At 42.8% G+C, this 21,229-nt stretch overlaps 1 protein-coding gene across 4 annotated transcripts in view; it reads right to left on the bottom strand.

The window, feature by feature from the left end:
• Positions 1-21,229, bottom strand: part of WNK2 (WNK lysine deficient protein kinase 2) — a 112,208-nt gene that overhangs the window by 60,138 nt on the left and 30,841 nt on the right. For all 4 annotated transcript variants that reach the window (XM_082059986.1, XM_082059989.1, XM_082059988.1 and 1 more), the window contains exons 3-5: positions 12,161-12,333; positions 10,979-11,199; positions 7,637-7,794 (exon numbers count right to left, since the gene is read on the bottom strand). In XM_082059986.1, the coding sequence (XP_081916112.1) occupies positions 7,637-7,794; positions 10,979-11,199; positions 12,161-12,333 (552 nt within the window). The remainder of the gene's footprint in view (positions 1-7,636; positions 7,795-10,978; positions 11,200-12,160; positions 12,334-21,229) is intronic.

Raw genomic sequence — 21,229 nt, 5'->3', positions numbered from 1 at the left:
TAATGTCATCACGGAATAGTCATACAAAGACTCAGCTGCTAAGATTCAAAACGCCACTCTTGTGGGGACAAAAAAAATAATCCCTACATGTGCCTGGCTGGCTGTGACCCACTAAAAAGAATTATTTGCTTAAGCAAACCTAAATCTTATTTATGAGATGAGGGTTCTAATTATATATATTAGAAAAATGTGTCAAAATGATAGGGAGTGTCTAGCCTCTCAAAGCCCAGGCTTGCTCAAAACAAGATGAACCACATCGTGGTGTGCCAAGAGACTTTAAGAGAGCTCCAACACCCCAGTTAGGAATGAAAGGAAAATTGCCACCAAAAGACATTTTTAGCATTAATCCTCTATACCGTAACACATCCTAAAGCTACAGGAGCACATTGTGTTCTCAGATGGGGAGGAGTTTGAAGAAAACTTTGGTAATTCACAGCAGAAAGCAACAACAAAACCTACATTTTCAAATCCTTCCGTTTGCTAGAGGAAACCACTGATTTCCATTTCTTTGACACGTATCAGAAAAAATGGGTAATAAAGACTATAGCTTAATCTTTACTGAAAATTATCCCACACATGTGCATCAGTATCAATTTAAGGGGGGAAAAACACCACCAAAAAACCCCAAAGCAGCAGTAGAGGCAATTTTCACCACGCTACCTGAAGAGCTTTCGGCTACCCAGAGGAATATATCGCTCACGTATCTACATGCTCAAGGGAACGTGCCAATTGTTTTTTTATAATTGCACAGTGTTCCATGAGTATCTTAGCACAAAATGAACATAGGAGAGACAAATAGCATAAGGCATATCACAGAATCTCTCCATTTAATTTTCTTGCCCGGAATTCACGAACAATCTTCATTTATGTGGCTTGACTTGAGCTCTGCCACAGTGGGGTTGCAGCAGTGGGACATGCTGGGCACCTAGAAATTAAGTTTGCACTGAAAATGGTCCTATTGACAAATCCTGATGTCTGACCCCTATTTTTGACCTTAAAAATTGTTTCCACAAAAAAAATAAGCAGCAACTCTTTCAAACACCATTTTACTGTCAACGTCTTTTGAAAGAACAGTGACTCCAAACATGTATTATATTCACCTACTGAACAGCTATGCTATGAATAGGTGACTAAAACAAACAAGGACAAAATATGCACAGTGAAGTACTGAACGGAGCTGCTCTGAAGTGTTTTCTCAATGCCCATATGCTATAGTGCGCTGTTGCTCCTTAATCTTCATTAAAACCTCCAAGGCCACCTCATTGTGATGCTGCAAACCCTCCCTGCAGTGCTGGCCCTGATGCTCAGAGCCTCCCACAATGAAGGGGGTTTATGCAAAACGCAGGTTTCTATTTGCAATCAAAGGACCCGTCTTGTTCATTTACACAAAAGCCATCTGTCTTTCCTGAGCATTCCCAAAGAAACATGGCACTGAAATCCGAAGCGTATTAGCTAAGGAATTATCCACGATGGTTTGAAAACTGCACAGCCGTCTTGTAAACAAGGTAAATTCAGCACCATTGCATCTGAAATGCAGGGCTAGCTGGCTGGCATAAGGTACATAGTGTTTAAAGAATTTGTATGAAAACATCTCTAATATGTATGTGTATATATATATAAACACAAAATCCAAGAGCAAAATGAGAGAATATCAAATAATATCCCACAGGATGGGTTACTTGGAATCCCTCACCACCACTCAGTCTCCTCACCTTCTTTCTGAAGGGATTAGATTTGAAATACATTGCACTCCAGAATATGCTGTTTGAGTTTATGGTCAGGCACATACAGAACATTACAGTTTTAACCTTTATGTCGAGGGCAAACACATGTAGCTTGTTTTTCAGAGGTCTAAAAGCAGCCGCTTGCCATGTTTCCATCAGCAGAGCACACTTTTGAAAGAGTAACACATAACGCTCCACAAGATGCACAGTGTGTGCCAGAGAAGTCAACGTGAAGTCTGACCCCTGTGAGCCAGTAATTTTTCTGAAGGCTCCTTTCACCCAGGTGCCCTCCAAGCCAAATATGTTACTTTGGACTAAAACTCCATCTTCTACATGTAAGGAGTATCCAGGCTCATGTAGTTCCTAGAAAAGGAAAAGCCTTCTTCCAAAAAAAAAAAAAAAAGCTGAAACCATGTTTCCAACTGAAATTCCACCCTATCATATGCTCTCTGAAATCAATAAAGTGAAGGTAAAGTTCTCTATTTTGTCAGGAATTTGTCCCGCAACATTCAGCAGCAAAATCACTGTGTGCAATTATAAACTAATCTCTATTTCGCTGCAATGTGAATGCTTATCTAAGAATATCTACAGGTATAAGATATCTGAAACACACAAAAAGTCAGTGTAATAACACTGATAACATCTTTTGTCTGTTGCTGCTGTGCTACATCTGTACTACATCTGTAGCATTTAATCTATACAAACAATACAGCCTTCCAATGCTGCGGCAGTATTTTGACATCAGGCCTGTGAGAAACTACAAGTCAACAACGTGGGAACAAGCGTTGGAAGAATACAAGAGGCAAGGACTGTATACTTATTGATACATTAAGGCTGGAGTGATTAATACAGGATTGATACATCAAGGACAGGGGGGTAACTTGTGATAGATCAAAAAAAGCTTTTACAGTAGCAACTTTTGTGGGAATGCAAAAAGTACCACTTATGTAATGTGCAATTAACGCTTGAGCAAGCATCCTAGCAAGTATAAATACAAGCCTGAATTTGTAATAAATGTCTCTCATTGCACCTTAGAGTGTCCGTGCCTCATTCGCTACAGAATGCTGAGACAACATTTGAGACATTTATGAAAAAGAAATGACATGAAAACTTAAAAGGCCAAAGAGAACACTATAAACACGTGGGTTGTTTTAAAGCACAGGTCTGTGCAGAAACCCGCGGCTCAAGCCGCTGGTCGGCTGCGCATTCGGCAGCGCCCGTGAGCAAACACTGCGCTGGACCCGCATGGGAAGGTCACAGGCTCCAATGGTTCATCACTATTGTCTCCATCAAAATCACTTGGCAGAATGATTAAACACAAAAAAAACATCTGACTAAGAAAAAACATCAAGTTATGCATGAAAAATGAGATTATGGCATCAGAATGAAGGTCACTGCAAATATGCTGACCAGGAAATCACTTCAAAGTTAACTGCAGTAAAAGCAGCTTGGACCTGTTGCTTGAAAAATATTCATTTTCTGTTTATGTTACACAGTCACTTTGTTTATGTTTACACTCCATAATTCCATCTGAAAGGGCAGAGAGGTGACAAGTCCTAGCAAGCGCATCTCATCTGGCAAAGAAGAGCCCCTCTGTACATTCGGAAACAACTGCCACTTTATCCTGAACTCTTACATACGCACATAGTAAAAACCAGAGTGGAAAGCTAAAGCAACAAATAAGCAATGAGAATATGGTCAGCCAGAGTAAAAGGTCTCTGAAATAAATAAGTATATTCATCTTACATGACAGCCATGCATAATGTGTAATACCTTTAAACAAAATGTAATGTCTCAGAAGGGTAATGTTTCTATTTTCCATACCAATAAGGGCTACCAGCGCAGACGACTTGAACAGCTACGGCTTCACGTGTGTCTTACACCCCGTTAGCAGGCAAGAGTTTGACAGCGTTAGGACGGAGCAGAAACAATCAAAAGAGACAATGGCAAAACCAGCATAACACAGCAGCTGTGCTGGGCAGCAGAGGGAACGGGCAGCCCAGGGTAATCCAGAGCAAGGGGAGAGACAGCCTGAAGAATAAGGTGCTTATTGTACCTTCACCAGCAAACTGTTGCTTGATGCAAACCCCGACAAACAGTTCCAACCCCTTCAGGTGCTGTTGGCACCTCCACCAGTTGCCACCACGATGCTGAGTCCCAGGCAGGAAAAGCAAGTTATTTGATATTTTTAAAATAACAGCATCAGGAAGCTAGACACAGCAATCACATTTTTACATTACACTGACCCTCAATTTAAAAGACTTAAAATAGCGTTCACATTTCTGGTGAAAAAAACCCAAACAACCCAGTTTCATCAAAAATGAAGTAAATGTCTCAGTGACAAGCTGAAATAGCTGACAGCATTCAGGAGCACTGCACCATTGATACTCTCCATCCGAACAGGTCAGGACCACCTTCTGCTCTAGTGAAAAGCCCAAACCTCATCAGACACTGGGGAGCAAACAGTCTAACCCATCCTCTTGGTTTTAGTCAACGCTCCCATTTCTATACTATATTCCCGTCTAGTAAAACTCAATGCTCGCAACAGCTGCCGCACGACCAGTCCTAACTCTTCATGGAAAGTGATTCTAAAGTTTTTTCACCTGTAAGTCATCACTGCCTCAGCTAACGGGGCAGAGCTCACCCTTTGGTGATGGCTTGGGACCCCACACCCCAAATTACTCCACAGCTACTTGCAGTCCCCAGTGCCGGCGGGGCAACTCACGCCAGTCCAAGCAGGGTCCCTTGCTGTCGCCAGACCTTCTGTGGCTGCAGCCCCTCTGGAGAAGCTGTTGAGCCCACCAGGGAGGTTCCTTTGGGATAGAAGGTCTCTTGGGGCACCGCAGCTCCTCTGGCACCTTTCCCAAGAGGTCCACCCCCTGCTCCTCCTCCCGCAGCTCATGGCATGCGACAGGGAGCTGGTTAACCCTTTCCTTGGAACAGCAGTAATGCCAATTTTTCCATTCTTCTCATCTAATAAATCCCCGTGCCCCTGCTCCCACCGCCACTGCCCTGAGCTCACCTGAACACAGCAGCAAGAACACCCACCGTGTCTGCATCTGATGGTTTCGGCCTCAGCTTCCCCTGCTAGACAGCTGGTTCAAAAATACCCCTTACAAGTAACAAAGTGACCTTTCAACAGCTTTGCCATCAATACTTGTTCTTCATGATCTGCATTACCTTCCATCTCTAAAGCTAGTATAAGACCAGTTTTACAAAGTTTTATTATAACCATCTTAATCCTCAGCTATGTAAAGGTTATTGCCACTGAATAGTTGGCTCAGGCTTTCATCAGTGTTAAAAAAAATTACTACTTAAGCCTGCAAATTGAAATGTAACATCTAATCAGGAATCCTCTGATTAGTCATTATTCTTTGCCATCTTGGATATTGCTTTGATAAATGAGACTTGGTAGTCTTACCAAGTCTTAATTACCAATATTCCAGATGGTTAAGAGTCATACACACAGTTTCTCTGGGTATGTGGGGCTCTCTATTTGTGGCTCTAAACGCATAGAGCCAGGTCGCCTTAACACCAGCCAACTATGATGGCAGCTCCACAAACTGCTCACCCAACGCCTGCCCACAGCAGCAGGTAATACCCCAACAATTCCAGCGGAATCAGACTAGTTAGACTGATATCACGTTCAGGACACGAGGTCCCAGAGCTTAAAATTAGAAGAGGATCTTCTTGTCACCGCATGAAGCTTTAGAGTCCAAGGAGGTGCCTCCTAAGCAACCTACCAAGATGGCATTTAGAGCACATCCGAAGGACTACATACCTAAATGAAGCCAACAAGCATTGTGCCAAACAAAACAAACTCTTCCTCATAGGGGAGAAGTGGAATAACATGATAAAGCATTGTGCAATAACGATGTGGAACAAGCAGCCATCCTTATACGGATTTGGGCAAGCAGCTTCACTGAGCCAAACCTATTTAACTGTTTTGAGAAAATGTAGGATGTGTTTCCAGCAATGCTCCGCAGCCTCCCATCCTTGCAGCGCCACCGGGAGCTGCTCCAGCCAGAGCCCTGCGATAACTGCACTGCACTGCTCAGCCGCCGCTGCTGCCCCTTTTCATTCTTAATTATTTCTGAGTAGCTATGGCTTCAGGCAACACACTAAGAAGAGTTAAACCACCAGAAATCAGGGTTGCAGTCCACTGGGAAAGATTCACTTTTACCAAGCTACAAATGTTGGCTTGCAGCAGTTTACACAGAAGTGGGCTAAAAGCTGCTTTCCCTCACCAGATGCATCCTGCTTTCAGAAAGTGATGACACCTCTCGCATTTCCAGCAGGGATGTCCTCCTGTGTCTCGTGATACCAACTTTAACTTTTAAAGACTGACTCCCAGATCATTCACACCCTCTCCCTCCCACCAGGTCAGCATCACCACAGCCGGGCAGCACAGCCATCTACAGCAAGAGCACCAACCACCCAGCATCACCGTCCTCAGCGGTGGGAAGAGACAGATGCTGAATAAACTATATGCATAAAAATCAAACCGCACATAAACCCAACATCTGGCACATGCAACTGTTCGGGTAGCTAATGAAACCATCCCTATATCCAGTGTGACATTAGCATACAGCAAACCAGAAAATGCAATTTTAACCTCAAGCAGTGTTTGCTGACTGCAGGATTTCACAGAACCATGTTTGCACTGACGTGATTCAGAAAACCTCTTGGACAAAGCAAGTGGTCATAAGCACCTTTCAAAATCAACAAGTTACTAAGTTTCATTTGGGAAGATTTTTGCAGTTGGGTAAGAAGAATACAAACTAATTTTGGGACCACACTTTGAGACAGAGAGATGGATCTGCTCAATATATCTACCATCTAAGCCTAACTACTCTTTCTACCTTGTAGGTCAAATAAACAAAAGTAACCTTATCTGTAGGTAATTTTTGCAGGTTTTAGTGCAGTTTTCCAAGGATTACCCTTTCCGCATCCCCAGTGTGCAGACTGCATGTTTTGGTGATGCCTGAGGGCCAAACCACACAGCTCACTATTTTCTTTTGTAAAAACCAGATGGAAAGAAGTAGCTGGGAAAATCTTTGACAAACCAGTCTGTTCAACATAATCTATCCTGAAAAAAGAACCTCCTGTAACTCTCAGATTCACTTAACCAAGTAGAAGAGAACATAACCACCGCTGCCAAAGCCTTTGGCAAGTCTCCTTTCTCTGCAGTCAGTGATTTGCAATCTGATAGCATCTTACAGACTCAGGAGTTTTTTCAGGCATTTACAGTACAGCTCACACAGACAAATACATTTATCATCTGGGGTTGAGAGTGTTAGAGAAGGTATTTTATTTAGTGTAGAGATTAATTTAGATGAGCTGCTCCTCCAGCCTAACCACACCTGATAATGCAGCAAACCTGTTTTCATAGTTCCTTTCTGGGGATTACCAGATCTGAAGCTCCTCTGGCTGACTCCAAAACTAAACACCGCTATATTTTCCCTTTAATATCTTCAGATAATTTGTTATGCATACAAACAGAGAATGTGTGCTGGAAATCTAAATCAAACATCCTCCACCATAGGTATTTAGGCTGTAATCTATAAATTAGTTGTTTCAGCTTTGTGTGAAACTTGATCAAGTCTGAAGAATCCCCATTTAGGAGGAAAGTATTTCCTCTGCTCATTCTTCCCAATTTTGGGCTGATGGAGACAAAAATCAGCAAATATTACTAAAATGATTTTCTGCAGCTGCAGTACAGTCAAACACAATCCAACCACGGAATTGCAAAAGGTTACAGAGAAACCTGACACAGGTTTGTGTAACCCAGAGCTCAGATACCTCAGCTTCTACAACACACCACACATTCAACAGTACTGATACATCACTGAAATATGTTTTTAAACATTCAGATTACAAAATCCCAGTACAAGTTAAGGACATTTACTCACACAGGTTACTTTCCGGTAAATTTGAGCAGCATTCTGGCATTCTGAGTAAGGGTATTCTGAGGTAGCCATTTCCAACATGCACATTCCAAAAGCATAGACATCCACAGATTCATCGTAGTGTTCCTCATACATTTCCGGGGCCATAAATTCTGGTGTACCTACAAAGACACCACAAAAAGAATGTACATTTCTGATCAAGCCTAAATGGCTTTAAGCACAATCCTATAACCACACCTATAAAAGCGTGCCCACCATAGCTGCATAAGGGTGCGTGCAAGATTATTTCAAAAGAAGGAAAGAACTAGAATAAGCTCAAGCATCCTCCAGGGAAGAAGCCCAAGGTCAGAGCACATACACCCCCATGGCTCACTGGTAGTAATACAAGGCAGAAGAAGGGACAACAAAAGATAAAGTATCAAAATCTCAAAAACTAACAAGAGAATGCAATATGGCACATTGCCTGGCCATACTGGAAATCACAAAACAGTTTATTTTTCTGGGTGAACAGAGGGGTGTGTACAGGTTTGGGGAGGTGAAAGGAGAGAAGAAACTACAACCTTCACCATTTTTTAATCAGTGCCAATTTGCAGTTTTTTTTTTCCTCCAGAGATACATAGCAGCCACCTGGCAGGCAGACAGCACTTAGAAAACAGCGGTGTCACAAATCACCTACAAAGTCAGGCACAAAACACTCAACATAACTCTGCCACTGGTTTAGTGGGACAAATCAGTGAGGCTACTCACAGAATAAGGTCCCACTCAACAGGGATTAGGGTGTCAAATTTGAGGCAACTGGGTAAACAGGAGGTGAAGCCCTATCCTCACTGCTTCACAACAGGAACCTGCAGCTTTGTGAGAAGCAGCAGCTTACAACACCTGCAACATTTGCACAGCAAACTAGTCTGAAAAGTGTGATCTTAAAGGGAAAAAATTAACACGTTGGTAATTTATTCCAGGAACCGTATGTCCCAGTGTAATTTATGCTTAGGAGTCAAGACTAATTTATTTCCTTTTGACATTTAGAAAATATGAAGCAAGAGAGAGCAACGCAGTGATGGGGGAAGAGGAGCAGCGAGCATCAGGATGCCGAGAGGAACACGAGAGGTCTTGGGCCACAGGAAGGACCTGGACAAACTCTGTAATTAAAAAGTAACTGTAATTAAATTAACATATACCTGGAAAAAAAAAAAAATAGTTCTTGTATATGTTTGGGGACTTCACATAAGCATTTTTTTTTTAAATGGCTACATAAACAACATCTTGGAATTAGTGTCTGTCAGTATAACTCTGCTTGTGCGTGTCTTCTGAAGCAGACTTGGCCTAATGCACCAAACGAGCCTCAGTACAAGCATTTCTGTAAAATTCATTTCGCAAAATTCACGAACAATCTCTCCCCTTGTTTATGGACATTCCACATCAAAGACACTCATTCCTTCAGCCTTTGTAAATCAGTCGGACCCACATCATGACAGCTTGACCAAGTGCCTGCTCCGGGGGTTTTCCCCCCAGCCTCACACAGGCGCTGGTCGCTGCTGCGAAACAGTTAACAGCTGCCAGAAAGGGAATGTTTTTCAGAGCTGCTACCTTGTTTTAGAAGGAACAAAACTCCAAGGCAGAAGTGAACCTCATGAATTATGGAGCATTTAAAGCAAATCTGAAAAAGCAATAGTGACAGTCTAAGACACAAATGAAATTCTTGACACCATTCCAAAAGAGCATGAAAATGAATTTTCCCCCCATCGCTTGGGAGCGGGAAGGAGTACATACAATATTTTTAAACAAAACAGACCACCTGGATGTAAAGCCATCTCCTCGGCCCCTCCTGGGCTCCCCGCAGGGACACGCCGCAAGGTCACACCAGCATCAGCAATGGCACCATCGCAGCGAGGGAACACTGGCCCTCGGCCATGCTGACCTCATTCCCTTCAGGCCCATGTAAAATTGCAGCTACTAATATTCCTTTAAAGCTACTACATCTACGGAAGGGCCAGAATTACTCATCTCAGCAGTGTGAGCCCTCCTGATTCTTTGCTTGGAGCAGCACTACTCATGAGAAAGATCAACTCGGTTCCGTTGCCAAATGAATGCAGACACCTTGCCAGCAACCTGCGGCCCTCCTCAGTATTGAATTTCTTGTGGACATGAGCACACTTTGGCAGTGTTGTGGTAACAACTGATTTTTACAAAACCTTGTATTGGTGTTCCTGATGGTATTCCCAGTATTGGTGCTACTGAATTTATTCCATTACATCCCAAGGACAATTGTTATACTGCAAAAAAAAAAATTAGGCAAAGAAATACTGACCCTCAGCAGATAAAAAACCCACCAATTATTAGTACTTCAACTAGAGAAATTAACAACAGATATAAACCAACATGATTTCAATAAAATCACAGTTAAGCAGACCCACAGTAGCCATGCACATATCCTAAACTTCTATCATTTTGACTTCAATGATACTGGGCTAAGCATTAAGGCCAATACTTTTGTACCAGTAACTGTAAAGAATCATGATCTCTTAAAATCTGAGATGCTAAAATAATCATTTAAGCAACTACTGCCTGAAATATGGGATGCTGTTTTCATATATAGTAAAGGAACAGTGGTTGTCACTATCACTAATTCTAATTATATAGAACCTAATTTCCATTTATATTGTAAGCTGAAATATGACTATGTGCACAATACCTTTCCCATTTTCAGCACCATTTCTCAGGAATTTACAGCTTCCTAAAACCATCACCTACAGATCTTAACAAGGGAGATTTGCTAAGGGAGCTTGGGTAAAAAAAAGACACAAAATGTTTAAGAATTCAGGAAAACATTACATTTACACAGAAAACATTAAACATAACTGTTGCAAGGCAACTACATCCTTTGACGGTCATTCAGAAAATGTCCTCCCAGTTCAGCAAACCCATGTTCTCCCCCTCCTTGCAGGCACCACCTGAGGGCATCACCCATTGCATATTATAGGGGAAATTCCTTTTAATTTTGTACCCCTTGATTTTTAACAAATGGCAGATGTTCCAGCAGAACTTTGCCAGCTCTGTACACAACGTACACAAGCTGCTGAGAACCCTTCCTGCTCCTTTTGATGGAGAAAGGAGAAGGATTTCTGTATACCAAGTTCAGTTAAAAACAAACAAACAGTGTTTAACCTCTGTGAAACAAAAGGAAGAAGAGAAATTCATGATACCATTTCCTACTGATTGGGATTTTTAGAGTCATATTCACAAAACCACTTTACCAACCTACAAGTGAAAGAATCACTAACACAAAATGCGAAAGAAAACCATGAAGTACCAACAGAAGGAAGGCAAGGAGAACAGGAGGATTACCTATCACACTTTTGGCAAACGAAGCTCTCTTGAGGGTTGCCAGACCCAAGTCTCCTATTTTCACAGATCCAGTTGGTCCAGTAATAAAAATATTGTCACATTTTAAGTCTCTGTGAATTATTGGTGGAGTTCTTGTGTGCAAGAAAAGAAGACCCTTCAGGATTTGCCGGCACCAACTACGCAGGACTTTCGGTTTCATCACTTTGAATCTCTTCAGATACCTACAGCACAAACACACAGAAATGCATATAAAGAAAATGAAGCGTTATTAGAGATTCTAGGGGCTTTAACAGCTGAAACTCCATTCTGGATAAAAGCCCCTTATTAGATGCCATAATAGCAGCTCAGAAATATCACAAAATTGAAAGAGAGATCTTTTCAAAGGAGGAATTAGAGCATTCATTTTTAGGGAGGAAGATAATAAGCATTTTTGGTGCAAATACAACCAAATATTTGCAAGTCAAATAGAACAGCAATTCACTTCATGCAGAGAACAGCTTTATAATATGGTTCATATATTCAAGTCGGAGGAAAACTGAAGTTTAACTTTAACCACAGGACTTTGACCTCTGTACCACGTATCTGTATTTTTTCCATTTGCCTAAAACACTGTTTGGGAGGATGCATTTTGTAAAAACGTAAAACCTGCTAATGCACTGGCAGAGTAGCACACTGGATATATGCAGTGATAAGCACTTCTCCCATTGGGGCTGAAAATCTGTTCAAGAGTTCATGCCAACTGTTTTATATCAACCTTAACAAAATTGTCAGTACCAAACCCTATTAATTAATATTGTTTAGCAGATAACCTAGAGCACCTTCTGCTTCGGAAAGAGGTTCTACCATTCAAGTGCTATTCTTTGAGTTTTCTAACACCACATGCAAACACAAGCGACCACAAGAACACACCCCTACAAATTAAAACATTGCAGGCAGAAGGTGAGACACTCCAGAGAACAGCTTCTAGTTGCACAACTGAGACAAGAGAGCAGGGAACTAGAGACGGAGGCCAAAATTCTGCCTGTCAAACCAATGCAGTTGAAACACAGGACAAGTGACTGATGCCAGACAACAGCTCCATTTTTTTTTTGCTTTTATCTGGAGGTGCCTTTTTTCAGAATATTAAAGCAGGATTTTTCTGAATGTTTCCCTGGCTATTCTTAGCAGGAGCGCAGTACTTACGTCTTCAGCGTTCCAGAGGTCATCAGCTCGGTAACCAGCACAATGCATCTTTTGCCTTTTACACAGGATTCCCAGAAGTCATAAAATCTCACAATGTTTGGATGCTGTAGGCCTTTTAGCATTTCTGCTTCCTCTTTAAATCTCTGCCTCTCTACTTTAGTGAGTTTTCTGTCCTATAATCCAAAATGAGACATTATTAGTAGCGAATGGACAAAAATAAAGGCACTGCATTGCTAGGGTATTCAGAATTCTAGATTTGTTTTGTGCTTGCATCAAGAGCAATTATAAAATCTTTTACATAAGAGGTGAGTAGTGTGTATGAATGAGGGCACTCGCCTAAAATCCAGTGTCAAGACAAAGACTCGCCTGTGAACAAAGCGCTGTCTGTGCTACGCTACGCTACATGACAGCATTAATATTTCAGGCAGCATAAACACACCCGTGGCTTGACGGATCACCACACAGCTATTTATTTCTTGTTTTGGTTTTGAGAGGATCATTATCTGGGAGATTAACAGGGGATTTCGTTTCCAGGTAGGAATGTCCTCACGGCTAAGCCGCTGTGGCCGTGCCCGCTCCTGCGCGGTGACCGGCAGCTGAGGGACCCAGGGAACCACCCCGGCCTGTACCAACCTCCCCATCTCCAGCCACAAATTAAAACAACACCCCTTTCTAAAAACCAAACACTCCAATTTTCCTGTTTGTTTGTGGTTCTGCCTAATTTTACAGACTTTGCTGTGAAGCAAAGGCAGGATTTCAAGCCGTCCTTCAGACTGTTCTGTGGGCTGCACATTGGTTGCATGGAAATACTTGCTCTTTTAAATTAGAACCACAGAATCCCAGAATGTCAGGGGTTGGAAGGGACCTGGAAAGCTCATCTAGTGCAATCCCCCCATGGAGCAGGAACACCCAGATGAGGTTACACAGGAAGGTGTCCAGGCAGGTTTTAAATGTCTCCAGAGAAGGAGAAAGGTGTGAAGAATGTCATGTGCTACTACTCTGGCTTCCCTACAGAAATTCAGGAGCAATGAGCAGCACCCAGGCTGTGAAGGGACCTTCAGGGAGCCTGGGGCCCATCTGCTCCTCCTGTGGGACAGCAGGAGCCTTGGGCGGCCTGGACCTTGTCACCAGCACCAAGACCCCACACCAGCCACCCCAGAGGCACCGAGACCCCACACCAGCCACCCCAGAGGCATCTTCCAGCCTCTTTACATGATGAGAAAAATCAAAATAGGAGTTTGACCAAAGCCCACACTATTGCCACCTGGTTTGTCACCCTGGATGGCTGGTCAGGCTGGGAGCACTTCCCTCCACCGCCCTAGAAATGAAGCTTTTTAGTTCTTTAAAAGGAACAATTGTGTAACTGTTGTTGCTCACAGAAGCAAAGGCTCACAAATCACTAAGCTTAATTAGTTCAGATTTTAACCTCGGACATTTTCTTTTTCTGAGTTCACTTAGGCATGTTTATAAGAGCATATGTAGAGTGAATTAAATTGGCACCCTGCTGATTTGTAACCAAGGTGCAGAGGGATCAGGCAACTGCCATTTTGACAGCCTGTCCTCAGCTGCGATCTCAAGGAACCCAGTGAGCATTGCCATGGCTACAAACAAGTCAGCTTTACACAGATTTCACAAGAGGAAAACCTGGGTTGAAAAAAAATATATATATAAAATAAAAATGATGCTTTGGCTCTTCTTGGAAGACAGAAAACCTCCTTCCCCAGGGGCATTTTTGGGGAAGCATTTCCATTTTACACCAGTGCTGCTGGAGAGGTTCTTGGTTTTCTTTATGTTTTATGGAGCAACATTAGAGGCAACATTGCCCTGAGCAACTGCAGCCATGGGGTAGCACAGCAGGGTGACCCTGGGGAACAATGCCCGGGTCCCCCCCGTGCCCAGGGCACTGCCAGGCAGCAGCACCCCAAACACCAACAGCTCAGAGCAAGGCAGGGTTTCTGCTGCTCTGCAGCAACTGCCTTTATTGTAAGTTTAAAAAAAAACCACGCAAAAAAAAGAGAAAAGGGAAAAAGCAGCCTGTCTAATGAGCCAGGACAGAAGAGCCTGAGAATTGCTTTCAAATCCATCACTTCTTTCCCTACTGCTGAGTTTCCTCTTAATTTAAACCCCGTAGAATAAATCAGACACGCTGCTATTAAGGAGCAAGTCCTTGTGTGAGACAGGAAGAGCAGAGTGTGGCCAGCAGAGAAAGGAAAAGGCGGCAACACAGATCCAGCAGTTTTTAAAAACCTTCTAATAAAAAAAAAAAAAACAAAAAACAATGTAATACCGTATCCCTTGACTCTTATTTCCAGATTTCTGAGCACTGTGAGAAATCTTCCGCTACCGCTTTAAGGGTAACTTTAAAAAATATCCTTCAGACACTGCAGACAATCATATACTGTATATTCCACATAGTACAAGCGCTGGATCATTTGGGCTGCTGTCTGAATTCCAAATACTAAAATTGCAAGCTGGGCAATGAAGCAACAAAGCAATTCTGGAAGACAAATCTGTGCTTTATCTCTAACTACAGTAGAAAGAGTCTTTTTTCCACCAGAATGATAGCTGAGCATCTTTCTCAGGAGAAGGCCTGGGTCCAGTACTGAGAGGAGAGGTGAGGGCAGCTGCCCCCACGTGCCACGTTCCCCACCACAGGAGGGGTCTGCAGTGCTGTAAGGGCTCTAATGACCTGTTCTAAATTCCTCCAGGCTGAGCCCGACACACCAAGTCATTGGCCAAAGCAGAAACTGTGTCAGAAAGGGCTTAACAGTTGAACTGTGTTCTGCTCTGACGCAGCAAAAACACCCATTCAACTGCGTGACTCACTCAGGTTTTAATCTAAACCCAAAAAACCTTCACTGGGGGCACAGACACTTATTGCCCATCACATAATTCACACAAGACAAAATATCCTTATGCTGAAAGGTAAAGATGTAAGCCTTAGGACATCAAGTTTTAAGATGAGGAACAGGATCCTTTGCAAAGGTCATGCCAAAGAAAGCTAATCCACTTAGCTGGATTTAAGACGTCACTTTGCATAACGCACAGCGATTAGAATTTGGGGGAATGAAGCGAGTGCGCAGATTGACTCAAGGAGTCACCCAACACCACGCTACCTGCGGCAGGTGTTTGCACCATCACCCAGCTGAGCAGGGACGCCGAGCGACCCACGAAGCCCCGGAGGAGCAGGGCTGGTGCGACAGCAGCATCGCGCCCAGCTGACAAACAGGCTCGTCGTTTGGTCTGCTCCACTGCTGCTATTATGAGATTCCTCCAGACACGAGACTTGACACTCGGACAACGTTCTTCTCAATGTGATGCAGGAGATATCAATATCAGTTTGCAGATTCTACACGCTTCCTCTCCTTTTAAGGCATTCTCACTTCTTGGCTCTTTCCCTCCTCACTGGGACACAAAGTCTTGGCTCAGGAAGAGACATCGTAATTCCATTTCAAGTGATTGAAAGCTTCTCAAGCCTACTGCTTCGCACCAAGGTTTCTAAAATAAACTTCAACCTTCAAAAGTCCACAGCAATTGCACTTGAGCCTGTTCAGTTTTTCCAGACAAACTGAACTTAAACACAATCAAGCAAGAGGCAAGACAGCTGCTCGCTTTGTGTTACTGCTAAGAAGGAATCTGTAAATTTAACTTGTTTCTCTGCCTTAATAAACAGTGAAGAATAGCCAGCTTAAAGGGCTTCAGTACAGACTTTGGCAGCACAGCTGGAATCAGAGCACCCGAGGGAGCAGACACAGCAAGCAGGAGCTTTCTCACCCACAGAGCTTTGCAAATACATTCACAATGCAACAACCAGCTGTTATTGCACTGCAACGCCATCGCCACAATCACAGCCAGCTATAAGGAGAGCGCCGAGTCCCACAAACCTGGGGGTAGACGGAGACCCATCCCCTCAGCCCGCAGAGCTGCTCTATAGCAGCATTGCCAGCACAGCCGCTCCGATCACGCTCCGCTGCCCTAACGCTGCCTTCGGAGCGTGATATTTTAGTGCTTCTGCAGAACAAACCAGCGAGTGCTCACGGTGCATCTCGGGCGCAGCATCCCCAGCCACACATGCAGCCTGGCTGGCTTATGGCTCCACCATTTCACTGTTCACACCGAGAAATAAGCATTAATTGACTTGGGGTTATACAATGTATCTTTCATTATGAAGGCCAACCTAACAAAGCACATTAAACACAGAAGAAATTATAAATTGTAAACTACGTTTCCTTCATTAATTTTCCTAGCTTCCCCGTTTTAAATCAGATTATAACTGCAATGTCAGTCTTAAGCATCAAACCACTGAAAGATATTTACTTCTTTTTGGCAGGAAGAAATAATTCCCAATCAGCAATTCATAGCAAATTACACACCTATTCAGAGAGACTGGAGTAAAATGTTTGCAGCAGGAAGCTACATTAAAGTGGATTTCCCATCTGTAAATCATATTTCTGCTAATCTAACACACATATGCTCTCTGCTTCTCCCCACTCATCACAGGCAGGGCGAACAAATACCTCTCTCTGTTAATATAAAACTCATCCCTTCATTAAGTTCCTTAGTGGGAAACAACAGTAAAGACTGAAATTAGTAAGTAAATGTGTTAACAAAATGAAAGGGAAAGCTTACGAATTAAATCTCTGGAATGACACCCAAATTAACAGCAGGAACATGTTCTGTTAGTCATCCCCAAGCATCATTTCCTCCAGGTTGTAACATATGGGCTCTGACTAAGACTCTGAAAGTTATGCAAGCAAGAGACTGGTTTTCACCTGAGCCTTTAGAAGATTTCTAAGAAAGATTCACAACTGAGCTCAAGTTTCTTGCCTCTACTTACTTGTAAGGGGCTAGCAGCTTCGGGAATAAACTACATCCTCACCCCATGAGGAAAGGGGATCAATTGCAACAAATAAAACCACACACAAAATTATTTTTACATAGCAATGCGTATATCCATGTAAGGAACTGAAGCACAGCTGTTACCAAACTAGAAGGTTATGCTGCTTTGCAGTTTCACTCTCTTTAAGTTCCTCCCTTTAAAGGCTGGAATTTTCAGTAACTTAAATAAACTACTTCAACACTTTATAAGCAGCAATGACTTCACAAAGCACACAGCTTGAGTATCTCACCCACACTTACTGGCCTAAGGACTTCTATGTCCAGCTAGCCCAGAAATATTGGCATTTTGGTTGTTTTAAGTTCACCTAGCTGCATGTACTGACGGTTATTTAAATTTGCCTAATAAGACAGACTAAGGTCTTTGTGGTGAAGCAAGGAGGAGCAGGAGGTGAGCAAGGGAGGGAAGGGCTCACCTCTGCCATGCAGAACCTGTAGCATCTCATATTAGTGATGAAGAAAAGGCAAGTGAAGAGGCACTTCTGACACAGGAACAGAAATCAAATATCTGAATCAGCAGGACGAACATCTGTTCATATAATTACGTTCTCACATCTGCATGCCAAATCTGCATATTTCTCACGTACCACAACTACTCTTCTAATCAGAGATCGCCTTGAGCTACAAAAATCAGCCTTGGGATCCACTGACAGCTTTCTCCTGTGTAACTGCCTGTTGGTTCATTGTGGATTTATGGATGGAATCGCAGTTCTGGTCATGAGTTTGACAGCAAGACACAGCTTGGTGGGACACGGCAGCCTCCCAGCCATCCTGCAGCTAAGCCAAGGACTCGCTTTGCTGTGAACTTCAGACATGTTACCTGCTACCTGTGTGTTACTATTAATTCATTAAATTCCATACTGTCAGTACCACCTCTTAAGCAAATATAACATTGGATAAATTTTCAGATTTTAAAAACTCAAATGTCTTTAGCAATAAGCATGAATAAATACACGTTTTAGAAAAAAATTAAACTTTTTTTAGTTCAAATGAATACTTCTTTAGTGCAACCCCCTTTTGTATTCTACATAAGACTTGTCTAATCCACTCTCAGAGGAAACCAGGATGGCTCCCAAAGCCTAATAGCAGATGCTCTTGCCTTCTCTTCCATGAGCAATCATCTTGCTGGAAATACCCTTGAGTGAGCCCTTGGCCACCCTGGGCAAGTGAATATTTCCTTCTGGGTGCCATGGAATGAAAGAGGCCTCTGGTTTTTGTGAGTGCATACATGCCGTGGATCATCATTCTCATGTGGTTGTACAATAATAATATCCTCAACTAGTATATGGACATGTGTTTTATATAGTGCTGTCAGAGTGCTAAATAATTTGGATAAACCCCATTTCAAGCTGGTTTCTTTACCAAACAGTTCTGGCTGGAATAAAGTCTGCTTGGAGCTTGTTTCCTGCCTGAATGGACTTTAGGGGTCCCACCCATGACAGATGCCATTGGACAACTCACAATTGAGGAAAAATACATTTACGGCTTCAGTACATATCGGCATTCAGCCAACATTCCTCTTCACTAAACCACCCTTGGTGAAGTTACAGCCTGCCGTTTGTTAGCTGTATTAGTGAGGCACACTGAGGTGTCCCAGTGGTAACTCATTTTCCAAATGCATGAAAAGCAGCCCTTGCCCCCATGGATGCTCACAATTCAATGAACAGGAGCTACGGAACAGGCCAGGAGAGATTTACTTATTTGCCTGAGTCATTGCTAGGAATCTACATAAAATTAGGAGCTTTATGGCTTAACCCAGCAGATTTCTGGAGAAGAGACTGGGCTTGCTTTTTTGCTGGACAAAAGTACAGCTTGCTACATTTCACATTGCTTAAGAGACACAAAGTTATTGCAGAGGAACCATGAGATTCACGCCTTCTACTGAACACCAGGAACTTAAGAAACTCGTCTTGCAAGGTGCTGGAGGAAGGGGAATCCAACCACAAATCTCAGCACAAGAGCCATGAAAACGCCTAAGAAACCAAACACCATGGGCAGGCTCCTTCACATATGAAAACCTCCCAACAACTGCACTGTGATAACCTACAGTTAACCAAAAAAGTTCTTGTCACAAGGAGTTGACTTAATTGCAGGTATCACCCCATTAACCCTCTTAATTACCAGGGCTTCACAGGTTTCACATAAGCTTGTAATTTTAGATGAAATACCTGGAACAGTTCAGGCTCGCCTCTCAAAATGACTTATTTCAAAGGAAACTGTGAAATCAATGTGTGAAAAGAGCTGGACAAGCCCTGTGACACCAGATCACCTCTGCTCACACAGAAAGGGAGAAAAAACAAAACACACACCACAAAAACCACAAACACCAGCAAACAACCAAAAATCTGTTTTAGGTGTGTCATGAAAATCTGGTATCTTCTGCAATCCACTTTGGACCCTATCCTCTATCCTTCAAAGTTTATACAACAGTTTGTGATGTTTTTAAAAAGCGTTTTGCTTCACTTAATTCACACCATCCATAAACTTGGTGTTTGGGCATATAAAATATCACACTACAAGACAACATCTGAAAGAGATTAAGCCAAACCTGCAGGTGCCTGTGACCCCAGTCCCCTGTCCCACTTGCAGCGCGCTCCCATTTTGTCCTCACTTCTGAGGGGCTGGAAGACCACGAGATGCTGGCTGGAAGACTCAGAGGGATGATGCAAAGACCTCCAAGTCCAAGGGTTGATGCCTTTGCAATTTTAATCGCTGTGGTTATCAATTCCCTGTTGGGTTGCTGGGCTGGCGCACACCGTGCAGCCGGAACGAGGAGGCACAGCCACCCCCGGGAGGGCCCGTCCTTCTGGCCTGGGCCAGCAGGAGCCAAAAGGACAAACAAAATCAACTTTGGAGAGCTGGAACTGTGCAGAGGGAAGAGAAGAGATGTTGCTGGCAGCTCCCACTATAACACAACAGACAAACCTGTCTCCGGCCTGGGAGAGCAGCAGGGCACTTGCATGCAGAGGAAAGCCATCTGATTATTTTTCTTCTTTCCATCATTTCAAATTAGTTTCTAGGTATGAAATCTCCTTCAGTTTCCCTATGCTGTGTGCTTGTTAAGCAGAAGTGTTGTTTTTCCTAAAAAAAAGGCAGGGCTGCCGTTCCTTGCCTGCCAGGGAGCCCCAGCACCTCACTCAGCCTTCCCAGATGAACCCCAACCCTTGCTGCTTACCCCAGGTTACTGCTCAGTATGTAAATGTTAATACTCATTTGGCCAGTAAGCTTTGCCAGCCAAAATTAACCCAGCACAGAGAATTAGCAGAACAAGGCATGTTTTGTTTAGCTTTGCCCTGGTAAATCTAATCTGAGTGTGTCTTGCATAGCATTCAATCCTGCCTTTCTAACAGGCAATTTTCAGTTTCATCCCATTATTGCTACCATTTCCCATCCGGCTATAACCTAACAATTCCATACTTCAGTTGGTAAAATGCAAAGTGAAATATTCTTACCACTGAATCAATTATAATCCACCAGTAACCCTAAGGAGAGAACAGGATGCTCAGTTACGGTCACAAACATTCACAAAATAGTTTCACTGTAACCTGAATGCAGCCACACAACAGGTACCTTCCAGCATTACGTGTTTTGAAAGGAAAAATCTGTCAAAATGGTAAATCTGCTAAGACCCAACAGGAATGTTTGTATGGCTTTACAGTTTCAATAAAATACTTTGTAAATGATTAAAGTTTTATTTGCAGCAGTAGCAAAGCTGAGCACGAGCTAAACTAAATCCATTTCTACCTGCTGAACCCTTATAAACAGAAAAACAAATGTGACACTTATATAATGACTTTGAAATATTTTCACTTCACATTAGTTTTTATCCTTTGTGAAATACACCAATTTAGAAAAGTTGCTTAAAACAAACCATTCCCTCCAGAACTTACGTTTAGACAGAAATGCAGCAACAGGATTATGACATTTGCAATGGAGATCATTCGAGTCAGAACAGATATTTTCTGCCTCCAAAATTAAGCCCTTGAACTGTTTTGGATTTGCTCATCAACCACAGGTCAGGAGATGCTCACTGAACAGGCCGTCAGGCTTAGTCTCTTAATTATAGACTAAGCGCATTTATTTTAGGAAACTACCTAAGAAATTTTCAAATCATTAAAGAAACAAAACCCCACAAACTACAAAATAACCCCCACCAACCAGCCGGGTGGACTA

Source organism: Streptopelia decaocto, assembly GCF_964273445.1.
Source record: "Streptopelia decaocto genome assembly, chromosome: 8".
Classification (NCBI taxonomy): Eukaryota; Metazoa; Chordata; class Aves; order Columbiformes; family Columbidae; genus Streptopelia; species Streptopelia decaocto.
This window is presented reverse-complemented; position numbering and strand designations above follow the sequence as displayed.